The sequence below is a fragment of the Myxocyprinus asiaticus genome, chromosome 45 (assembly GCF_019703515.2).
Source record: "Myxocyprinus asiaticus isolate MX2 ecotype Aquarium Trade chromosome 45, UBuf_Myxa_2, whole genome shotgun sequence".
Classification (NCBI taxonomy): Eukaryota; Metazoa; Chordata; class Actinopteri; order Cypriniformes; family Catostomidae; genus Myxocyprinus; species Myxocyprinus asiaticus.
The window spans coordinates 29,887,748-29,911,158 of NC_059388.1; the positions used below are offsets into that span (position 1 = coordinate 29,887,748).

Here is a 23,411-nt window from a genome sequence, read left to right on the forward strand (position 1 = left end):
CCAATGGGAAGCCTGAAACAGAAAAATTGGGCTTTTCCTAGTGTATACTCCTGGGAACCATCAAAAAGGGCACTGGGAATTTTTTTGTATAAAATATTATTATTATTATTATTTATTTTAATTTTTTTGGTAACAGGTTGTATTTGTTAGCATAAGTTAAGCTCAGTGGACAGCATTTGTGGCATAACGTTGATTTGCGGCATAAAAAAAATCATTTCGATGACTGCCTCCTTTTCTCTAGAGAAAAAAAGCAAAAATTGTGGTTCCAGTGAGCAGGGGCGGATTATGACTTGCAAGGGCCCCGAGGCCAATTTTCTTTTTATTTAACAAATACAGTAGGCTCCTACAGTATCTATGCAAGGGTTTGGTGAAATTCAGGCAGTTCTGGCCTACGTTGCTATATCTTTTCTAACTCATCTGAATGATGGGGTGTGTTCCTGTTTCCTTCAAAGACTTTACCCTCCATTGTGAGAGCTTTGAAGGGCTGAAAGGTGTTGGGCTCAAAAATAGTGGTCATTTGGTCATTTTTGGGGAAATTCTGTTTGGAACAACCCTACAGCTTACCTACCATTATTAGTCTTTCATTTAAAAAAAAAACCAGCTACAGTATCATTTAAGCCTTTTCAAAGTGTCCAAAAATCCCCTAGACTACAATACATTAACAGAATATTTAAATGAGCTATGAGTCCATTTTGGAATGTTCGTAATTTCAAACTTTCAAAACTTTCACACAAGTCCTTTAAAGGTGCTGTAAGCGATTTTATCATTCTGAAGCTTTCACGTGACTGAGCCATTGTATTAGCCACGCCCCCTCATTCCAAATCCCCGCCCTCCAAATATAATTTGGAGACCAAAACAGAACAAAAGAGCAGCATTGTTTGTTCCTGTGGCTGTCAAATTCAACAGTGGCACAATAGCATCCTCAACTGACAAACATTATGAGTCATAGCCTCAGTGATCTGCTTCAAATACAACACTATGAGAACGAGCAGAATGATTGACAGGTGAAAAGCATCAATGTCCACGGACACATATTTGTTTGCTGTTTACAAAGTCTACAGCTGTCACAGAGACCGGTGAGATATCTCAGGACACTTATTTCATTAATATCTTTAATGGAGTAGGAACATTTTTTGCATAATTTTCCATGAAAAAATCACTTACAGCACCTTTAATCTACTTTAAGATGCTCTCTTCTTTCTTACTTACTGTTAAACCTGTAAAAATGTCTAACTTCAAGCATTTAAAACTATTTTAAACTTTCAGACAAGGTTTTGTCAAACCAACATTATAGTTTGTCTCAACAAACGTTACGTATCTAGTTTAATCAGTACTTTTGAATCACACAAAGTAAAATATCAGTATTTTCTTTTTCCCAACCACCTCAGCCAAGTTATTTGTTTGTAATGTAGGTCAAACATGCAGTTGTAGCAATGAATAATATAATAAACGTTTGTGTTCGACAGCCCTTTTACACAAAGAATATAGCTTAACCCTACAAAGCCTAACATATGAAAAAATATTCAGAAAATTATATTTTTTAAACCTATTTTTCTGTAAAATAATGACATTTAAAGCACATGTTGTTTGAATTCAATAAATACTCATTTTGAAATATCAATAACAATATAAACGTTATTGTTCATTTTACTTTATCAAAATCAGCAAAGATTTCACATAAAAAAGATGAGTGCATCAAAGTATGAAGGTAGCTGTTTTGGAAATTATTTTACAAGGTCTTCTATTTCCAGAAGAGCATGTAAACTTTCACCAGGCGGCGTTATAAGATTAAAGAGTGGCTCAAAAAATTTAATTAGAAACAGAAAGGCAAAAAGGTCCTATAAGTCCCCCCAAATAGTCACAGGGACCTGTTGAGGGGGCCTTGTATAAGCTGTGGGGCCCACATATTTAAGCATATGCAAACATTTGTTTTCAAAGTTGATGGGCCACGAGAACTTGCAGCCCAGAGCCCCCAACCCCTGGTAGTCAAGGGCCCCTGGGCACTAGCCCCATTGGCCTGGTCCTTAATTCACCTATGCCAGTGGGGCACTTACAATGGAAGTGAATTGGGCCAATTTTTGGAGAGTTTAAAGACAGAAATGTGAAGCTTATTACTTTATAAAAGCACTCACATTAATTTTTCTGTTAAAATTTGTGTATTATTATTTGAGCTGTAAAGTTGTTTAATCGGTAATTACAGGGTTTGCGGTATGTCGTCATGTCAACAAAGTTGTACAATTAGATATAACTTTATACAGATAAGGTTAGTAGGTGATTTTATTACACTAAAATCATGTTAAATGAATAGTTCACCCAAAAATGAAAATTCTCTCATCATTTACTTACCCTCATGCCATCCCAAACGAACACAAATGAAGATTTTCATTAGAATATCTCAGCTCTGTAGGTCCATACAATGTAAGTGAATGGTGGCCAGAACTTTGAAGCTCCACAAAGCACATAAATGCAGCATAAAAGTAATCCATAAGACTCCAGTATTTTAATCCATGTCTTCAGAGGCTATATGATAGGTGTGGGTGAGAAACAGCAATATTTAAGTCCTTTTTTACTATAAATCTTGTTTTGTTTTTGGCGATATGCACAAAGAATGCAAACCCACCTACTGGGCAGGGAGGAGAATTTATAGTAAAAAAGGACTAAAATATTGATCTGTTCCTCACCCACACCTATCATATAGCTTCTGAAGACAAAACCACCAGAGTCGTGTGGATTACTTTTATGCTGCCTTTATGTGCTTTTTGGAGCTTCAAAGTTCTGGTCACTGTTCACTTGCACTGTATAGGCCTACAGAGCTGAAATATTCTTCTAAAAATATTTGTTTGTGTTCAGCAGAAGAAAGAAAGTCATACACATCTGGGATGGCATGAGGGTGAGTAAATGATGATGGAAACTTTAATTTTTGGGTGAACTATCCCTTTAATACGCATATTGTTTACGTCTTGTGGCTATACTTTTGAAACAGCTAATATTTTAACGTTTCACGGATTGGCCCCATTAACTTCCATTCACCTTGATTTTTGACTTTTTTTTAATGAAAAGTGAAAGGGACGAGTCAAAATAAATGTTTGTGGTAATCAACATTATGCTACAAATGCTGTCAGTTGAACCCATAATATTCCTTTAAGTATCATAAAATAACATTGAACAATATATTTTTACAGCGTTTTTTAATGTTTGGTCATATTAATTTATAAATATACTATTGTTCATTTGTTAGTTTATAATGCAGTAGTTAATGTTTGTTTAAAAAATGTATTATAAATTGAAATTAACATTAATCAAGATTAATAAATGATGAAAAAGTATTGTTCATGTACTTATAATGTTTTTAAGTAATGTTAACAAATACAATCTTATTGTGAAGTGTTACCGTTTTTTTTAAATAGGGTAGACCAGGGCTAGTTGTCACACCAGTGAATATTTCTCAAAATTATTTTTAAAGGTCAATAACTGTATAGGGACATACTGTACCTTAAAGTCTGGATTGCAAAGTTATTGGCCAGGAAAAAGATCATTGAACACACGTTGACCATATACCCCTATAGCGGGGTATGTTGTTGCACTATATGGGGTAAGTTGTCACAATGGGAACCTGCCATTAAACAGTCTAGCATGGAGTATTTAGCACAAAAATGTGTATCAAACCATTGTTTTGGCTAACTGAAATTGTAATTAATGAGTTGGATGAAATTACAACATTAAAAACGTGATGATTTGCCAATAATGTTAGAGAAAACAATTATTTGTGCAATTGGATTTTATACTCACAACCTATATCGCCCTTGTAACAACTTTCCCATCCAACAACCAGCCCCGGTCTACCTTACTTTATTCAGATATTACTATTATTACATTTACTGGCCACAGTAAATAATTTGAAATCATACTGGCTAACTAAACCCCCAAATAGATGTCTCTTTAAGATACAATAGGGCTAAAAACGGTGGCATATACTGTATGTTCTCAGACATATAAACAACAACAAAAAATGCTGGTTCTCAAGAGAATATAAGTAGCAGCGTTAAACCCCACAGAGAAATGTTTCCTCAGAGAAACAAGGGTAGCTGCATTAGCAGCAATAATGTGTGCCGTTTGAAGAACTATCAAGAGAACAGTTAGACTTTATGAACTGCCATTTCACACACATAGCAGTATTTTGGAAGCACCACGACGCTGCTGGTTATTGGTGTCTGGATTGTAGTTTTATTGCATGATTGGATTTATGAGGACGGTACTCTCTTGTAACTGCATGCAACAGGATTTTGCATGTTGAGACGGCAGATATTCAAGCATCCGATGTAGCAGAACTGACTGACTGTCTTTACAAAGCAATTCTTTCAGCTTTAAATATGAAGAGAACTACTGAGTGCCTTTATTAACACTTTTGGGCAGCTGGGCTTCTGTAATCGTAACTCTTTTTAGAGGCATTACAACCGTTTGGATGCAATTTCAGGCATATCTCAGTTTCCTATTGTACAAACGAGGCCTAAAGATGCATTTGAGTAATATTTATAAAGACATACAGGTTTGCAACTTTATTAGAATAACCTACGCCAGATAAAAATGACTTTTTAGGAGAGCATTAGTGAACCACGGTAGTTTACTAAAATAGAAACAGACTTTCAAAATGGTCCACCTTTGTCAAATGCATATTGCATAAGCACCATACACTGTGAATAACTACTGTGATGAAAAGGGGTTTTATTCTTGACAATAGGACTGAAGATAATGGAGGATTCTGTTCCTCTGTTTACTGTGTTTTGCTCTTGTGAAACATTATACAGCACCTTTTCAAAAAGTGGTCAGTAGTCATGTCCTGTTTACTGTATGTTTAAAGAAATAGTTCACCAGAAAATTAAAAATTGCCACCATGCCGTTCTGAACCCGCATTTCTTCTTTCTTCCTACGAAAACGTGCATCCTCTTTGAAGCTTGAAAGCTCCTGTCACGGTTCCCTGGAATTACATGGAAAGAAGCAACCGTTTTTGTGTTTCACGGAAGGAAGGAAGTCTGACGGGTTTGGAACAACATGAGGGTGAGAAAATACATTTTTGGGTGAACTATCCCTTTAATATAGAAACTGCCAAAGTTTAGTATAATGAATGTTTTTATCTTATTAAAAAAGGCCTAATGTCATCCAAGGGCCTTCTTGAAATTTTTATTTTTGCATGTGGTCACTCGGCAGCAGGATGCGTCTGCTCCAACGCTTTTTTGACTTTAAGAGGAAAAACACTTTGTACATTTGGAGAAATATATTGAAGATTTTTTATCATTTTACTGTCTGTTCATGTAAGTCGTACAGCTAGATGATTTTATGGATGTTAGTCTGAGACTAGAATGATCACTTTCACAATGTACAATTTGTTATTTAATGTACTTCTTTAATATAATTCCATTTTAAACTTCATCATGCAACTTTGCACTTATTAAATTGATGAAATATGATCATTCTCATTTCCACAAACATGTTTTAATGTCATATACTTGCATTACGTTATGAATTGCGCGTTGAATTTCAGAGTGCAACGTGAAATTTAGCTTGCATATAGTATGTTTTAAATTTATTACTACTGTACAGCACACTCAAAAGAGTGAACTTTCACTAGCCTCAGTTTTACTCAATCCTCCCATGTTCATATCATTAACCCTTTTGCTGTGTTCATTTTGTGCTAACACATTTTTTGTTCCTGGTCAAAAATGAATGGCCCACTAAGATTGTTTATAAATCTCTCATATTGCATATATTATCACAAAATATTGCATTTATCAACTTCTTTTTCAGAATAATGACAGGTTTTGTCATTAGTAAATATAATAAACAGGAGTGGCTTTTTGTCATGTTTTTTCTTACTACTTCCTGAAAACATACATATAACATAGACAATATCGTAACATACAGCAGACTATCCTGATTCAAACAAGCCCAAACACAACATAATATGATAAGTAGATCTTGAAATATTCCTCAAAGAGTGTACATGGAAGGACGTGTGTGTGTGTGTGTGTGTGTGTGTGTGTGTGTGTGTGTGTGTGTGTGTGTGTATGTGTGTGTGCACATGTCCGAGGACTTTGTGTGTGCAAACATACATCCACATATGTGCTCATCTAGAGGATTGTGATGCTCCTGAACACTTAATATTTCTGTATTTTGTAGTCTAATCCATTCATTTCCAATGGCCGGTCATTTTTGACCGTGAAAACAACAGGTGTAACAAAGTGAAATAAAACCAAAAAATGTTTAAGAAAATGTTAAAAAAAATAATCAAATAAAAAAAATAGTCTGGTAAAAATGACCGGAACACAACATAAGGGTTAAAAAAACACTAATGTAACCAAGGTAACTTAAATTAACTGAGTTGATTCAACTAAAAAGAGTATCTTAGCAGCAAAGTGACCTAGTTGGACTCAGTAGTGCCTTCCACCAGCATGTGTTTAGCATGCTAATATTTCCTGTCACTAGCTAGCATATCAATGTCTTGAACGCGCACAGGAGATCAACGGTCACTAAATAATACATTCGATTTCAGTTTGTTTCTCTCCAAACCTTATCGTATGCTTTCAGAACAATCAAGAGTCTCATTGAATAATTTATTAGACTTCTGTATTTTGCAATTGTATAACATCACTGAGCACAACATTTTTCATAATTTCTTCCTTTGTGTTAAGAAAAAGAAAGAAAGTCATATAGGGTTATAACAACACAGGGGTGAGTAAACAATGACTGCATTTTCATTTTTGGATGAACTAATCCTTTTAAAAAAAAAAAAAAAAAAACTCTTTTTAAATATGTGGAGCCACTGTCCATTCAGCCAAAGCATTATTTTTTTTTTTTTTTTTTTTGAGTGCATTGTGACATCACAACCAAGTACGGTTAACTCTGATAATTGAAGCAATACTCTGTATCCAGAGTTCTGCCAAGATTGCATGACACCGAGATTCATGTGTATTACTTTGGTGTATTTTAGGCATGGAATGTTCCCACAGTGACTGTGTCCTCAATACTCTCGCTGGGACAGGAGGGACCTGTGTGTTTAAGTAGATATCTCATATGATTCATGCCTCTTTAGATTCAGTGGACCACTTTGTAAACTGATTGTAAGAGAATCAGTTAAACTATTTTGATTATGTCTGGGTGAATCTCACGAAAACTATCCAGAAATGAATGGAAAAAAATATATATCCAGGTTACATTTTGCCCCAAAATCAAAAGAGAAACTATTTTATAACCATTTAGATATTTTGCATTTTCATGGCAATTAAACCCATTTTTTCTTCCTTTCCGTAATGCATCAGGTACTGTGAAAATGAAAATGTACTTACTAGGAACTTATTTTTCAGACCTAATTTCAAGGGTGTGTTGCATCACAGGATAAATTCATCATTGTTAACATGTGATATCGTCCTAAGACCAAAAAGAATGTCAACTTTTTAAGGCTGATGTAAGGATATTTCTTTGCCATAAGTGAGGATAAACAACCAAAGGCTTTTTGCCCATTCTAATCTGCTTTAGTATTTAACAGGGATTTAGACTTTGCTAATGCCCTTGCCTCCCCCTTTTCCCCAAGTGTTAAGTACTAAGTGTGCAAACATCTTATCAAGCCTATGCATGGATTGTTATCTTCCTTGATAAATCATTAGTAACTCATTTAGAAACATGTTCGAGTTTGTATTCGCTGTGTACAGAATAAAACTACACTCTTTGAAAGCTTCCAGGAAGGAAGTGCCACCTCTGTCTGTCAGATTGTCTTGTCTGTGTGTTTCCCTGTGTTTCTTCCTCTTGTGTCTTGCAGGTGCCATGTCAAGAATGCCAACCCCAGCTGCCATGGCAACGATCATTACTCCTATCTACTGATTATCCACTACACCTGTCTGCCATTAACCTCTCCCTATTTAAGCTCCCCTCCTGTTTAGTCCTGTGCTTAATTGTTTAGTGTTTTTGCCCAGTCAGTTGGTTGGTTGGTTGGTTGGTTGGTTGGTTGGTTCGTTCAGCTAGCTACTGGCTTTGGTCGTTTATGTTGCCTTATTCGGCTAGTTCTGTTTATTTGATCTTATCTCCATGGAGAGAGTTTTTGTTTGTATTCTGTTTCATTTATCGTTTGGGTCCTTCCTCTCAGCAGATCCGTGACAAGAAGTGTCTCACTCTCTCAAAAGGAGAGATGCAGCGATTAACCAGTTCCCACTTTCAAACACAATATTTACACAGTCAAATGATTTGTAAAGTGTCACACATGTTGTGTGGCATATAACTGCAGGTTTTATCTCTTTGCACTGGGTCAGAATACTTTCAGCACAAAGCTGATAGTGTGTCTGTTTATATGATTCAGTGACAAGATTCAGAGCAGATTCTGAAATGGAAAGTATTCTCAAAGTGTGGGGCACAGAGGTATTGTAAGGGGCACAACTGCCCAGTGGTGACAAGACAATACACGTAAGAGTCAATGTGCGCAATGCCTTTTCCTCTACCTTAAGCATTGTTTATACTTTCACTTGGCACTGCAGCTCATCCTCTCGACGGCCCAAGGCATTTATATTTAATGTCTCAGGTGGTGTGTTGTCTTAAAGGGACAGACACCCAAAAATGAAAATTCTCTCATCATTTACAAAATCCTCATGCCATCCCAAACGAACACAAAGATTTTTAGAAGAATATCTCAGCTCTGTAGGTCCATACAATGCAAGTGAATTGTGGCCAGAACTTTGAAGCTCTAAAAAGCACATAAAGGCAGCATAAAAGTAATCCATATGACTCCAGTGGTTTAATCCATGTCTTCAGAGGCTATATGATAGGTGTGGGTGAGAAGCAGATCAATATTTAAGTCCTTTTTTACTATAAATCTCCATTTTCACTTTCACATTCTTCTTGTTTTGTTTTTGGTGATTTGCATTCTTTATGCATATCGCCACCTACTGGGCAGGGAGGATAATTTATACAAAAAAAAAAGGACTTGAAAATGAAAAAAGAAAAATGTCTACATGCATTATGGAAAGGATATTTTGAGGGTAAAATATTATTTTATGAAAATAATGTCACGATGCAACAACAACAACAACAAAAAAGGCTAATGTTAAAAAATAGGAGTTAAACTCCTAAAATAGGCTTAAAGGAATATTCCGGGTTCTGTAAAAGTTAGGCTCAATGGACAACATTTGAGGCATAATGTTGATTTCCACAAAAATTTATTTTGACTCGTTCGACTTCGACACTTACAATGGAAAGTAATGGGACTAGTGTGTAAACGTTAAAATACTCACTGTTTCAAAGGTATAGACACAAGACGTAAACAATATGTGTGTTAACATGATTTTATTGTGATAAAATATCTTACTAACCTTTTCTGTGTAAAGTTATAGCCAATTTTACAACTTTGGTGCCATGATGACAAACCATATAACCCTAAAATGACTGTAAAAATTTCGAAATAAACAACTTTACAGCTCAAATGATACAAGTTTTAACAGAATAATTAATGTAAGTGCTTTTATAAAATGATATGCTTCACATTTCTGCCTTTAAACCCTTCAAGGTTTGGCCCCATTCACTTCCACTGTAAGTGTCTCACTGTAACATCGATTTTTTTTTTAAAGAAAAGGATGTCGAAATTATTTTTTGTGGTAATCAACATTATGCCACAAATGCTGTCGACTGAGCTTAACTTGTACCAATAATATTCCTTTCTAAATATATTCCTTCCTGACACAGGAAGTTGCTGCAGAGTTTTAAAGCGGTGATGATGTTGATGATGTAACTGCTGATAGTGCTCTCGAGGTGGTCAAAAAATACCTCACAGGAAGTCCAATCAGGAGGAAGAGGGGCAGATTAGATGATTGGCACATTAAGTATTTGCTGTAGGTTAACAAGTCTAAACAACCAACCCTCATGTCTCAATGATATTTTGAACTGACCCCTGTAGACAGATATTATTGCTCATAGTTTCACCCTGTTTACACCGGGCGTGTCTGTTGATGCGATGTAACGCAACTGCTTAGTGATTTTTGCCTTAGCAAGTACCACTAATCATCCAAATAAACTTCAGACTTTCTCAGTATAGTGCAGTTGTCACTTTCATCCCCCACCGACCTAACGCTGCTGTCTGTCTGATTAAGCTTCAGTGTTTGTACCTTGTAATTGTAGTCAGCATTGGCCCCCCTTAGGATAGCTCCCGCAACTCCCAGCGTGAGTGTCTGACCAGGTCTCCCAGGAGACCAACAAACTGCAGTGTGATTTTACATCCTGAAACCAAATCCTTATCGCATGTCCACAATAATGGGGCTGTAACCTCAGATCTCAAGCCATATCACCTCCTGAAACCCCTTAGAGTGCTCATTATGTCACACATGATCATCTGAGCACTCTTAGGTTTGTGTTTGTTCAGCATCCTAAATACTGTCAAGCTCATGTTTGCCTTGCATGCATTGTTCATGTTGGCGTTTTCAAATAGATTTGTTGATGGAACATTGGTGTTTTTAAAGTGGCGTAATTGGCCTACTTATACAAAATCTGTTACATGACCCATCCCATTTGATCCTTTGCCAAGTCTTGCCTTAAAAACTTTATTGACCAGTCCTACCTGAGCAATTTATCGTGGCTTTTCTAGTGATGTGACCAGACAGAAGAAATAACAGCTTTTGTTTTGACTGGGAACATGCAGCTGTAGATATATTTTCAAGAAAAAAGGAAAACTTCTGTCATAGGAAAAGCTCCATAACTCATTGAAAATGTAAAGTAATATAAATATGTAATATTATTATGGCAGTTTTTTGACGTGGACATTTTTGTCCCCGAAGGACCTCTGAGTAACTTGTTTTATTGACACACAAGGGTTAAATTTATGCTTAAAATGTTAAAGTCCCCGGATACATACAGGTGCATCTCAATAAATTAGAATGTCGTGGAAAAGTTCATTTATTTCAGTAATTCAACTCAAATTGTGAAACTCGTGTATTAAATAAATTCAATGCACACAGACTGAAGTAGTTTAAGTCTTTGGTTCTTTTAATTGTGATGATTTTGGCTCACATTTAACAAAAACCCACCAATTCACTATCTCAAAAAATTAGAATACATCATAAGACCAATAAAAAAAACATTTTTAGTGAATTGTTGGCCTTCTGGAAAGTATGTTCATTTACTGTATATGTACTCAATACTTGGTAGGGGCTCCTTTTGCTTTAATTACTGCTTCAATTCGGCGTGGCATGGATGTGATCAGTTTGTGGCACTGCTGAGGTGGTATGGAAGCCCAGGTTTCTTTGACAGTGGCCTTCAGCTCATCTGCATTTTTTGGTCTCTTGTTTCTCATTTTCCTCTTGACAATACCCCATAGATTCTCTATGGGGTTCAGGTCTGGTGAGTTTGCTGGCCAGTCAAGCACACCAACACCATGGTCATTTAAGCAACTTTTGGTGCTTTTGGCAGTGTGGGCAGGTGCCAAATCCTGCTGGAAAATGAAATCAGCATCTTTAAAAAGCTGGTCAGCAGAAGGAAGCATGAAGTGCTCCACAATTTCTTGGTAAACGGGTGCAGCAACTTTGGTTTTCAAAAAACACAATGGACCAACACCAGCAGATGACATTGCACCCCAAATCATCACAGACTGTGGAAACTTAACACTGGACTTCAAGCAACTTGGGCTATGAGCTTCTCCACCCTTCCTCCAGACTCTAGGACCTTGGTTTCCAAATGAAATACAAAACTTGCTCTCATCTGAAAAGAGGACTTAGGACCACTGGGCAACAGTCCAGTTCTTCTTCTCCTTAGCCCAGGTAAGACGCCTCTGACGTTGTCTGTGGTTCAGGAGTGGCTTGACAAGAGGAATACGACAACTGTAGCCAAATTCCTTGACATGTCTGTGTGTGGTGGCTCTTGATGCCTTGACCCCAGCCTCAGTCCATTCCTTGTGAAGTTCACCCAAATTCTTGAATCGATTTTGCTTGACAATCCTTATAAGGCTGCGGTTCTCTCGGTTGGTTGTGCATCTTTTTCTTCCACACTTTTTCCTTCCACTCAACTTTCTGTTAACATGCTTGGATACAGCACTCTGTGAACAGCCAGCTTCTTTGGCAATGAATGTTTGTGGCTTACCCTCCTTGTGAAGGGTGTCAATGATTGTCTTCTGGACAACTGTCAGATCAGCAGTCTTCCCCATGATTGTGTAGCCTAGTGAACCAAACTGAGAGACCATTTTGAAGGCTCAGGAAAACTTTGCAGGTGTTTTGAGTTGATTAGCTGATTGGCATGTCACCATATTCTAATTTTTTGAGATAGTGAATTGGTGGGTTTTTGTTAAATGTGAGCCAAAATCATCACAATTAAAAGAACCAAAGACTTAAACTACTTCAGTCTGTGTGCATTGAATTTATTTAATACACGAGTTTCACAATTTGAGTTGAATAACTGAAATAAATGAACTTTTCCACAACATTCTAATTTATTGAGATGCACCTGTACTTCAGGCATATGTGGTAGTCTGGGGTATGGCAATGATTAGCAACAACATTGATTTTGATGAATTATAATTTTTTGTGCAGTGTCAAATAAAATTAAAAAACCTCACACTCAGACCTTAGAAGACAAAAATGTCTGTGTCAAAAAACTGCCATAAAAATATTATATATTAATATTATTTTCTACTTTTACTGACTTAGATTTTTTAATCAACATCAGTCATGATCATAACTACCAAATATTCATTTTCAGGATTTTAACCCTTTAAATGCCAGTTTGTTAACATAATGCCACTGTTGTTTTTTACACACACACACAAATTTCTCAATACACACATACAAAACACACTCTGACATCCATACCAGCACACCCACACAATTTTATCTGCATCATTTATTCAAGTGGCCTGCAGTGCTCTATAATACAGCAAACAGAAAATAGGAAAAAAGCTTGTATTTGCTCCATAGGCTAAACATGAGAAAAATGGTGCCATCTGGTGGAATATATTACAAAATTAAATTTTGAAGCCAGGGCTCCAGAATGAAAGCATAATATCATAGAATTCGTGATCTTATGCTTTAATGGCACTGGGATCAAATATTGCAGTTTTAATGGGTTTCATTAAATGGGGACATTTTTGTGCTGAAGGTCCTGAGTGTAACTATTTTGTGTACACAGTTTATTATAGATGTATTATAGGAACTGAGGTGGAAATATCAAAATTCCCCCAAAAATACACACCTTTGGCAAAATGTATGCCACTGGCATTAACACAAATGAAAAAGACAAAAATGTCCCGAAGGTCGCACAAGGGTTAATGTGTTGTTGACAGCATATCTTTTTTTCCTACCAACTATTAGAGCAATGGTACAAACTTGAAGAAAAACTTTACAAATTAAATTTTTGTTTATTTGTAGTCTTTTGAAATCGGAATGAAATAGTAATAATGTCAAATTTTGTATATTTACCTTTTTTTTTTTAACACAATTTTTCTTTATAATTTCCTGCGGACCTCCTACGTCCCCCTCTGTGGACCTCAGTTTGAAAACCCTAAGATCTAAAGTCTGAGATGAACAGTAACTATTTGTCTGAAAAAATACTGTATCTGACACTTGAGTGCTTGAACAACACACCCACTCATGCAGCGGTTGTGGTGAGGTATGCCAACCTTATTGCACAGTGGTGTGCAAACAGTTCTTAAGGTATGTAAGCCCATATCTACCATTAGGGGGCACCACATCTCATATATTTGCACTGTGAACTAGCTAAATTGACACCTTCTAGACAAAAACTTTGCCTTTGTATTTGTCTCTTCCAGTGATCTGAACGCAGGTGAGCCTGGCAGGTGTCTAGATATGTATTTTCTATTAATGTATATTCTGACTGAGGTTAATGGTTTTGTGTGTCTTTCTGAAGGTGTTTTTAGGGGAGGTCATGACATGTTAGCGAAGGTATGGCTGGCCCTGCGTGAAGTCACTAAGCGTTAGGAGCAGAGATGAGATGTCATCCTGGCATTTGTGGGCTAAATGTGCAATTTTATTCCAAGACCTGGTCACATGCCAATCAATCTGGGCCAATGCCATATTTATGGATACATGTATATAGTAGCTCTGTCCCCTGATACACCACTGGACTCTCACTTTCTTACAACTGAATTTGTAGCTTAACACAATTTAAGAAATTTAAGTACTAAATAACTCCTATATATCTGAGAGATTTCTTAAATATTGTGCCACTTTAAATCACGTGGAAGTGATCTTGTTGTAATTCATGTTGTAAAGCATCACCCCAAAAACACACAAAACATTCTAAACTCAGTGGCTCAAGATATAAACGTTGGCCAGTTATACACAGAAATTTAAGTTCAAATCTGAATACGTGCAAGTTTTTTTTTGTCATATGCAAAAGAGATAAGCGTTCACCTTACATGCCTGAAAGTCTAAGTTCAAGTCCTGCAACTTTTACGTTTTATTAAGTCACATGTAAACAAAGCATCAACTCCAAAAACAGACTGCAATACACTCCAAACTCAGTGGCTCAAGAGATCATTTGTCTACTGTCATACCCAGATGTCTGCATTCAAATCCTATAACCTCTAAGTTTCTTTCATCAAATGTAACAGAGGGTCAACCCCAACAACACACTCCCAACTCAGTGGCTTAAGAGATAAACTATTGCCTTTTATCCCCATGAGTCTAAGTTCGAATATGACAACAATTATGTTTTTTTCGTCAAATGTAATAAAGCATCAACCCCTAAAACACACCCCCAAAATACTATGAACTCAGTGGCTCAGGAGATAAACATTCACTTTCTATACCTGAAATTCTGGGTTTGAGTCCTAAAAACAACCACAATACACTCTGTTGCTTAGGAGATAAATTTATGCCACTCGTACCAGGAAGTCTAGAGCGTCGTTCCCTTAAGCAAGACTTTTATCCTTAGACTGAATTTACAAAAAGCTGTTATTTTGGCAATGGCTTTTCCAATACTGAAACCATTTACAGACCTTCTAATTTGTTAGCTTATGTGTTTAACCTGTAGCTCAAGTGTTAAAGCATGGCATCAGCTACCTAGAGAAACTGGGTTCAACTCCTGGGAAATGCAGCCAAAGGACAGTTTGGAGATCTTGTAATGCATTTTGGAGTGATGTTTTGTTCATTTTGCGTTCTATAGGCGACATATGGAGAAAGCTCCCAGGAGATAAATTACCAACGTGCAGGCTCCAGTGGCTCAGTGGTAAGAGCACTGACCTTGAACCAGGAGGTTCATGGTTCAATCTTGGGGTAACTGTCCTGCATGTGAAGGTTGCAACCAGACCAAGAAGGGGGGGGACCAATTGAGTGTGGGTCCCCCCCCACTTTCCTGGATGGTGAAAATAGGGGGTTATATACAAGGCTGCAACCTTTTTCCAAAATACTTAACAGTGCCATGCACTGGAGTACCACACAACCACCTCAAAAATTGTACCCTAAACACTACCCTACCAATCCTTTCCACTCACCCATCACTGGTGTTTGAACCCAGACATCTCTTTTCCACTCACCATCACTGGTGTTTGAACCCAGACTTCTCATGTCTGCAGGTCATAGCAGTCCCTACAGAGCTACCAACTGCTCCACCAGCTCCTGTTCTGTGGTCCTCATGTCTTTTTAATATTTTGGAAGTTGAGAAGAAAATACTTTCAATCATTAAATGGGATTTGAACCCAGACTTTTCTAGTTTAAAACAGTAACCCTTCCCCATTGAGCTACCAGCTGCCCATGTTGGCTCTTGTTCTGTCTGAAACCCATCTTTAAAATAATTCTGAAGATGAGATAAAGAGGTTTTGAGGCACTGTCCTTCCATTGTGAGCTACCAATCTGTGAGCCCCAAGTTATTAAAATAATTCTGTAGAGATCACCAAAACAAAGCATCCTTTTCCAAGCCAGGACTTGAGCCATAGCCTCACTGCTCACAAGGTTGACTTCTTCCACACTCAGCAAGCTATGGGTTCCATGTCTTGATTTAAAACAAAAATAAAAAAATCAATGCTTGTATCCTAACCGGTATTTGCTGGAAACGGGCGAAAATACATTTCTCTGCATTTACAACTTTGGCCGACGGCAAGTTTGTGTACAATAGACCTTATTCACCATAGCGCCATCTTGATTTTTAATGGGAATGACAACGAGGCTGTGAGGGATAGACTTACCATCTCTTCAAAGGAACCGCACCGTACACAGCTGTAAAAAGCTCTTAGATCACATCTTATTTTCCACAGCTCATGTTGCCTGGAGTTTTTTTTTTTTTTTTTTTTTTTGTCTACTTAATGTTCTTGGAAAGATATTTTTTCAGTGTTTTGTCCGCGGAACGATCCAAAAACACTTTAAATGACTGTACAACCTATTGAAGAGTCTACGTCTATCCCTCACAGTCTTATTGTAATTCCCGCCAAAAATCAAAGATGGCGCTGCTGTGAATAATGTCTAAACTCCTGTGAGGAAATCCTTGCTTTACATTATTTTGCATTGATTTCAAATGATTTTAACTTCGTGATTACTCTGCCCAATGGCCAAAAAATAAATAAATAAAAATAATAAAGTCAGCATATCTTAACTGTGTTGATTTGTGTGAAAGATATTTATTTCAATGGCTAAAACTCATTTTAACTAAGTGATTACTCTTTCCAAAGACAAAAATTAAATAAATAATGAGTTAATATTTTGTCAGAGGAAACGTGGTCATTTGTGTGAAAAAATAAATAAATAAACATATTTTTTTTTTAAATAAGTTAGAAGAACTGTAGTGCTGTGTGAATAGAGCTGTTCAAACATGATGTCAATTTGTAGGTAAACCCAGAAGTCTAATTCGCCATGGGGATTTTCCTATGGGTTTTATAATGGGGTTTTGAACTAGTGTAACATAAGGTCTGTGGTAAACATTACTTGATGATACGTGGACGTTTTGTTCTACAATACATTCATACCTCAAACATGAATTTTTAAGCCGTATTGAATTACATACGTTTTTAAAAATAAACACATGGCTGCTTCAAAATTCACGTTTGAGGTATGAATGTATTGTAGTAATTTATGTTGATCCAATTGGTCTTGACAAGGTAAATCACTCATTCACATTCTAAAACACTTATTGAGAATAAAACAGGTCTGTTTTCAGACAAGTATAAAGATGGTCCTCATTTATGATTTTATTACAGCTTTAAAAAAATAATACATTCATTAAAAATACTACGAGGAGCCATAAGTACTCTGAAGGTAGTCAATGACTGCAGCAGTGCTGGATAAGTTATTGAACACCCTCCGCTCGGGCTGAGACATGATGCGTTCTAGCATGTAAATTAAGTGATGGTGAAAACAGGTGAAGGGGGTCCCGTGTTCTAAAGCGATGTTCACCCAGTCCCACACACACTGCAGCGGGGTCTCCTCGTACCCTGCAAACATGCCAGGATTGGCCAGCAGTCCACGAGCGACCATCACGCCTGTAACAGATCAAACAGAAGACTAGTCCAATGACATCACACTATAGAAATACACAGTGTGTGGTGGTTAGCATTTATGTGGGGAAGTAAATCAACCAGACTGTGAATTATGGGGTGGTTAAGGGTTGCCAGTTAAAGCTTAACCCCACCCAGTGGACATCATAACGAAAGGTTGGGGGGACTTAAATGTACATACATGTGCCTTAATATACTACTGGTGCTTGGACCCCTAATTATGCATTACAGAGCTTAGCAGATGTACATTTCTGAAACCCAAAATCTAGATATCACACCAACTAAAGAGCCACATGTGTCGCTTGTCCTTAAAAACAGAGTATTTTTGGACTCATGAAAATGTTTGACATTTGAGTGTTTTTATGTAAATAAAAGGTACATTTCTAGTTTCAACACTGTTTGTACTTCAGACCTTTGCTTTGTTGGACAAGATAAACTAGCTTCATTTCATGTGACCCATATTTGGTTTTCGACCATCGAAAATGGGTACAACTGAATTTACACATGGAGCCACATTGAGAGCCCAATATCTCGGGAATTTAACCATATAGGGCCTTAAAAATGAAGACACAAAGAGGAAAGTTTTTTTTTAACCAGAATCTAAAAGGATATTAAGATATACTTAATACTTCTGGAGTTTAACTTTGTAAAAACAACACAAATTCTTTTTTTGGCTCCCACCATTGGCATATAATGCAACAAAAGGTGCTGAAGTCAACTGATTTTAGAAAGAGACGTACCTATCTCTGTGTAATAATTATTATTATTATTATTATTATAATAATGCTGCCACCTTTCTAAGGTTATTTTTTTGACCTGCAGTTTTGCTCCTAAGTAGAGATGTCCCGATGCCCTTTTTTGAGAATGAGTACGATTACCGTTACTTTTTTTGGTACTTGCCGAGTTCCTGAATTCTGAATTCCATATCAACAGTTTATTTCAATTTTATCATCAAAATGGTGCTTAAATAAATGTATTCATTAATCTTTAATTCATAAAACTTTAATCAAATGAAAATATAACAACACTGGCTCCACACATTCACAAACACTCACATTTGAAGCACGCAGCACATGCAAACTATATATTTATCTAATTAAATCACAGCTTTTGCGATTCAATTCTCATTTGGACATAACCTGATTTTAATTAATGTGCTTAATGTTTACGTTATGACATTCATATGTCAGATGGTATCGGAGCATTTTTTCGAGCACAACTACATGAGCGTGGTATCGTACCCAATTCCGATTCCAGTATCGGGGCATCCCTACTCCAAAGTCATAAGCAAAAATGATCATTTTGACCCTCTTCTACAAAAATAATAGATTACTCAGTAAATACTGATCCATGCCATTTAATATTTAGGCTTTTATCATCATTTATGTTTATCTTTCTACAGAAAAAGTATTAACAAAATCTTTTTTTGGGGTGGGATTCTTCCCTTTTTCCATGCAATTTGGAATGCCCAATTCCCAATGTGCTTTTAAGTCCTCGTGGTCACGTAGTGATTCGCCTCAATCCGGGTGGCGGAGGACGAATCCCAGCTGCCTCCGCGTCTGAGATCGTCAACCTGTGCATCTTATCATGTAGCTTGTTGAGTGCATTGCCACGGAGACATAGCGCGTGTGGAGGCTTCACGCCATCCACGCACAACTCACCACGTGCCCCACCGAGAACGAACTACATTATGGTGACCACAAGGAGGTTACCCCATGTGACTCTACCCTCCCTGGCAACCAGGCCAATTTGGTTGCTTAGGAGACCTGGCTGGAGTCACTCAGCACACCCTGGGATTTGAACTAGTGAACTCCAGGTGTGGTAGCCAGCGTCTTTTACCACTGAGCTACCCAGGCCCCAGTATTAACAAATCTAAAAATTTCAGCCGAGAATGTTTCTGAAATTTGGTTGATTTTACATGAAATAAAATAATTAGTTAAAATCTGTTAAAATCACCTTTACTAAAGCAGCACATTTTTCTCGAACTGAACAGAAAATAACTTTTTATTTTAACACCAAAAGTTTGGACCCTGACATCATCTGTCAATCAACTGACACGCACCATCCACCCCCGTATGGTCACAGGTGGTTTCCACATTCTGCATGCTCTTGATGTCACCATTGGCGATGACTGGGATGGAGAGGCTGTCCTTGACCGTCTTAATGGCGTCGTAGTGAACCGGCTGGTGCCTCTCTTCAGCTGTACGACCGTGGACTGTAATCCAGGAAACCCCTGCTGCCTCCACCTTCTGACAGAGGTCCACTGTCTTCCTCAAATCTTTATGAATTCTGAAGACAAGAAAGAAATCAATACTGTAAGGAAATGTGATGCTTTCTGCAAATATGAAGACTTCCGGGCCGGCACACTTAAATCAAAGAGATATAATATGAAAACAAAAGTGTCCAAAAGAGCACTTTTTGAAACTAAGATGCAAAAACAACTTGTTCTGAAACAACTGGATTTCTGACGTCAGAAAACCAAAACAGTAACACATTTACACGTCAAAAAACTAAACTACTAAGAGTCAGCGAGGATAGAAAATGGACATGGAAAATGTAATTATGACTGTCTTTGGGGCAAAAAAAATCAGGGGGAAAAATAAATGATGAAATGTCTGATAAGACCCCTTAAAGTGTCAAGCTTATGCTCACCTAATTTTAATGGACACTGCATAGTTGGGATTGTCTATTTGGTTTCGAACGTGTCTCACCATGTCTCTCACGAGCTCAGGTTTGTTGATCAGACACGCCCCGTAGCCTTCAGACATTGCCCACCTGCAAAAACATGACATATCAGCATGACTGCTGTCAAAGGAGTACAATGTTATTAAAAGTACAGACCTTATAAAGAATATAAACCAGGCTAACATGGAATCACGTGGAATTTTTGCCTGCAGAACTTGGAGTGGTGGTGGTGTAGTGGACTAAAGCACTGAACTGATAAGCAGAAGATTGTTGGTTCAATCCCAACTGCCACCATTGTGTCCTTGAGCAAGCCACTTAACTCCAGGTTGCTCCAGGCGGATTGTCCCTGTAATCAGGGCACTGTAAGTCGCTTTGGATAAAAGCATCTGCTAAATGCATAAATGTAAATGTAACTCTGGAATACCCATCATTCCCAGTATTACATTAACTTCATATTCCTCACCCTTTGTGTGTGTTTGTTTTTTTTAAATATGTTGGCTAATTGGATGATACATTCAGCTAAAAATAAAAGTGTAATAATAAAATCAGTGCAGACAAATCACAATAAATAAATAAAATAAAATCAGATTGTTTCTTGGCCTGCACAAAACCAACTTTCTTCAGACAATTCTCATCCTTTATTAGAGCTCCATACCCTTTTAAAGCAGTATGTGAACTGTCATGCATTCATACACTGTTATGTACTCTATGTACACAGTACACGTCAATATTTTCATTCTTGAAAGAAATTGATGCTTCTCTTCACCTTGGATATATTAAATTGATCATCATCACTACCTTAAATATTAGTAATGCTGCAAAGTATTATTACTGTTTGAAATAACTTTTTACATACAATATCTCGGCTCCATTGGACCATATATTGCAAGTGAATGGTGACCAACATTTTGAAGCTCCAAAAAGCACATAAAGGCAGCATAAAAGTAATCTATACGACTCCAGTGTTTTAATCCATGTCTTATGAAGCGATCTAATCGATTTTAGATGAGAACAGACCAAAATATAACTCCTTTTTCATTGTACATCTTGCCATTGCAGTCTCTAGGCACAATCATGATTTCAAGCTCGATTACACTTCCTAGTGCTTGACGCATACACAGAGTGCTAGATGGCACTATGGGAAGTGTAATCGAGCTTGAAATCATGATTGCCAAGGAGACTGCTGATGTCAAGATTTATAGTGAAAAAGGAGTTATATTTTGGTCTGTTCTCACCCAAAACCAATTATATCACTTCTGAAGATATGGATTAAACCACTGGAGTCTTATGGATTACTTTTATGCTGCCTTTATGTGCGTTTTGGAGCTTCAAAGTTTTGGTCACCATTCACTTACATTGTATGGACCTACAGAGCTGGAATATTCTTCTAAAAATCTTTGTGTGTGTTCAGCAGAAAAGAGAAAGTCATACACATCTGGGATGACATGAGGGTGAGTAAATGATGAGAGAATTTTCATTTTTTGGTGAACTATCCCTTTAATGAAAATAACACTAAAATGGTGATATGGTCTTATGTTATTATAAAACTGCACTTAGACATTTTCGCTCTTGAAAGAAATGGATGCTTCTCTTCACCTTGGATACAATACACTGATCATGACCCCTAACTTAAATATTAGTAGTGCTGTAAATTATTATAAAATAACTGTTTTATATTTGTATTTACTTTAAAATTGTGCCCTACAAGCCAATTACATCTTTGGGAAGTGTTACAGAAAGGGATATTCAATAACCTGACAGCTAGAATGTCTGGGGTGAAATAAATGATTGTAGAAATAGTCATTTTTTTTTAACATTATAAATGTCTTTACTATAATCTTTGATTAATTTAAAGTATTCTTGGTTAATAAAATGATCATTTAATTTCACAAACATAAAAATTGTATTATGTTTCCAAACCTTTGAAGGGCAGTGTATGTGTATATATATATTTTGCTAATGTTTAAGAACTGTCATGCACTGATATGTATATTTTTTGTTTATGTATTGCATACTGAATGTTAGTATTACCTTTGTGGACAGCCACAGTTCAGATCCACCCCATCTGAAAAAGGGGAGACAACGCACGCTGCATCTGCCAGTGTCTGTGCATCCTTGGCAGCAAACTGAACAATCAAGGGTCGATCAGCTAAACGGCACACAAATGTTACAATTATAAACTCGCATACAGTCATTAAAGGTGCGCTCAGTCATTTTGTCCTCATTAAAAAAAGGTTTACTCCTAAAGAAAATAATAGTAATTAAAAAAAATAAAAATATGAGCACTTACAAGAGATGAAGACTCTAGTCATATCAGTAACCTTATAAAAGCTGTTTTATTCTACATGGAGAGGGTCCCCTAATGGGGGCTGCCATGTTTGGATCACATGACTAGCCGGATACTACTTGCCCTGTTATTGGACACTTTCACTCTTGGAATAAACTAATCATGGCTAATCACCTTACAACTTACATTTTCTTTGCCTAGTACCACATCTTTTTCCAATCTCCCCTACAGTAAAACTCAAATGTGGAGTATGACTTACATTTATTGGTGGTGAATTCACTGTCTCTGGCTTTTGTAGAGCGCATGAAGTCAGCAGCAATGATCATGGGAGTGAAGCACATATCACAGTCATATTTCCTCACCAAACATCTGAAAGGCAACCTGAAAAGAATCGACATGATCGAAGAACCCACTTAGAAAACACACTCAACACATCCACCATAATGCTGAATTAAATATTGTTACACTTACTTTGAGTAGCGAACCATTGGGGCACAGACTCTGACTGGTCGTCCTATATTAAACAAGTCCATGATATTCCCACAGTCCATTATCATATTAAATTCCGGCACTTTTATTCATGTTGTATGAACTTGTTAGTAAAACACGCACAGTTGAAGTCAAAGATAAAACTCCTTATTAAAATCTATTCCATTGTCGCCTGTTAAAACATAAAGCTCATTGCAAATAATAAGAAGCATTCCCTATAAAACACATATTCCAAATAGTACACATCCCGTTAAATTAGGCTAAAAAGGGAATGTTTACAAACTGCAGCGGCTTCATAAAATTCACACGCACGCTCGATTCGCACTTCCGGATTAGCGTTCAATGGGCGTGTTTAACCTTTGAACACAATTCCGCAAGAAGCGAAATTAATATTTATTTTCGATTAATTCATTTATACAAATGTACAGAGTCACCTGAAAATCTTTATTAAACGTAATAAATCTAAATTTAAATAAAAAGTGTTCGCAT

The 23,411-nt window shown here is 36.9% G+C and overlaps 2 protein-coding genes across 2 annotated transcripts in view; one reads left to right on the plus strand and one right to left on the minus strand.

The window, feature by feature from the left end:
* Window positions 1–2,399, plus strand: part of LOC127435291 (transmembrane protein 229A-like) — a 3,462-nt gene extending 1,063 nt beyond the window's left edge. The window contains exon 1 of the mRNA XM_051688646.1: window positions 1–2,399. This exon is cut by the window's left edge and continues 1,063 nt beyond it. Coding sequence (XP_051544606.1) covers window positions 1–41 — 41 coding nt within the window. The 3' untranslated portion in view covers window positions 42–2,399.
* A 14,732-nt stretch (window positions 2,400–17,131) lies between these two features.
* Window positions 17,132–23,246, minus strand: dus4l (dihydrouridine synthase 4-like (S. cerevisiae)). The gene is made up of 6 exons (XM_051688647.1): window positions 22,905–23,246; window positions 22,693–22,814; window positions 22,178–22,295; window positions 20,114–20,236; window positions 19,524–19,750; window positions 17,132–17,446 (listed from the first exon to the last, which is right to left on the minus strand). Exons 1-6 carry the CDS (start codon window positions 22,988–22,990, stop codon window positions 17,196–17,198), a joined length of 927 nt encoding a protein of 308 aa, XP_051544607.1. The 5' UTR covers window positions 22,991–23,246; the 3' UTR covers window positions 17,132–17,195.
* Window positions 23,247–23,411: the final 165 nt, after the last annotated feature.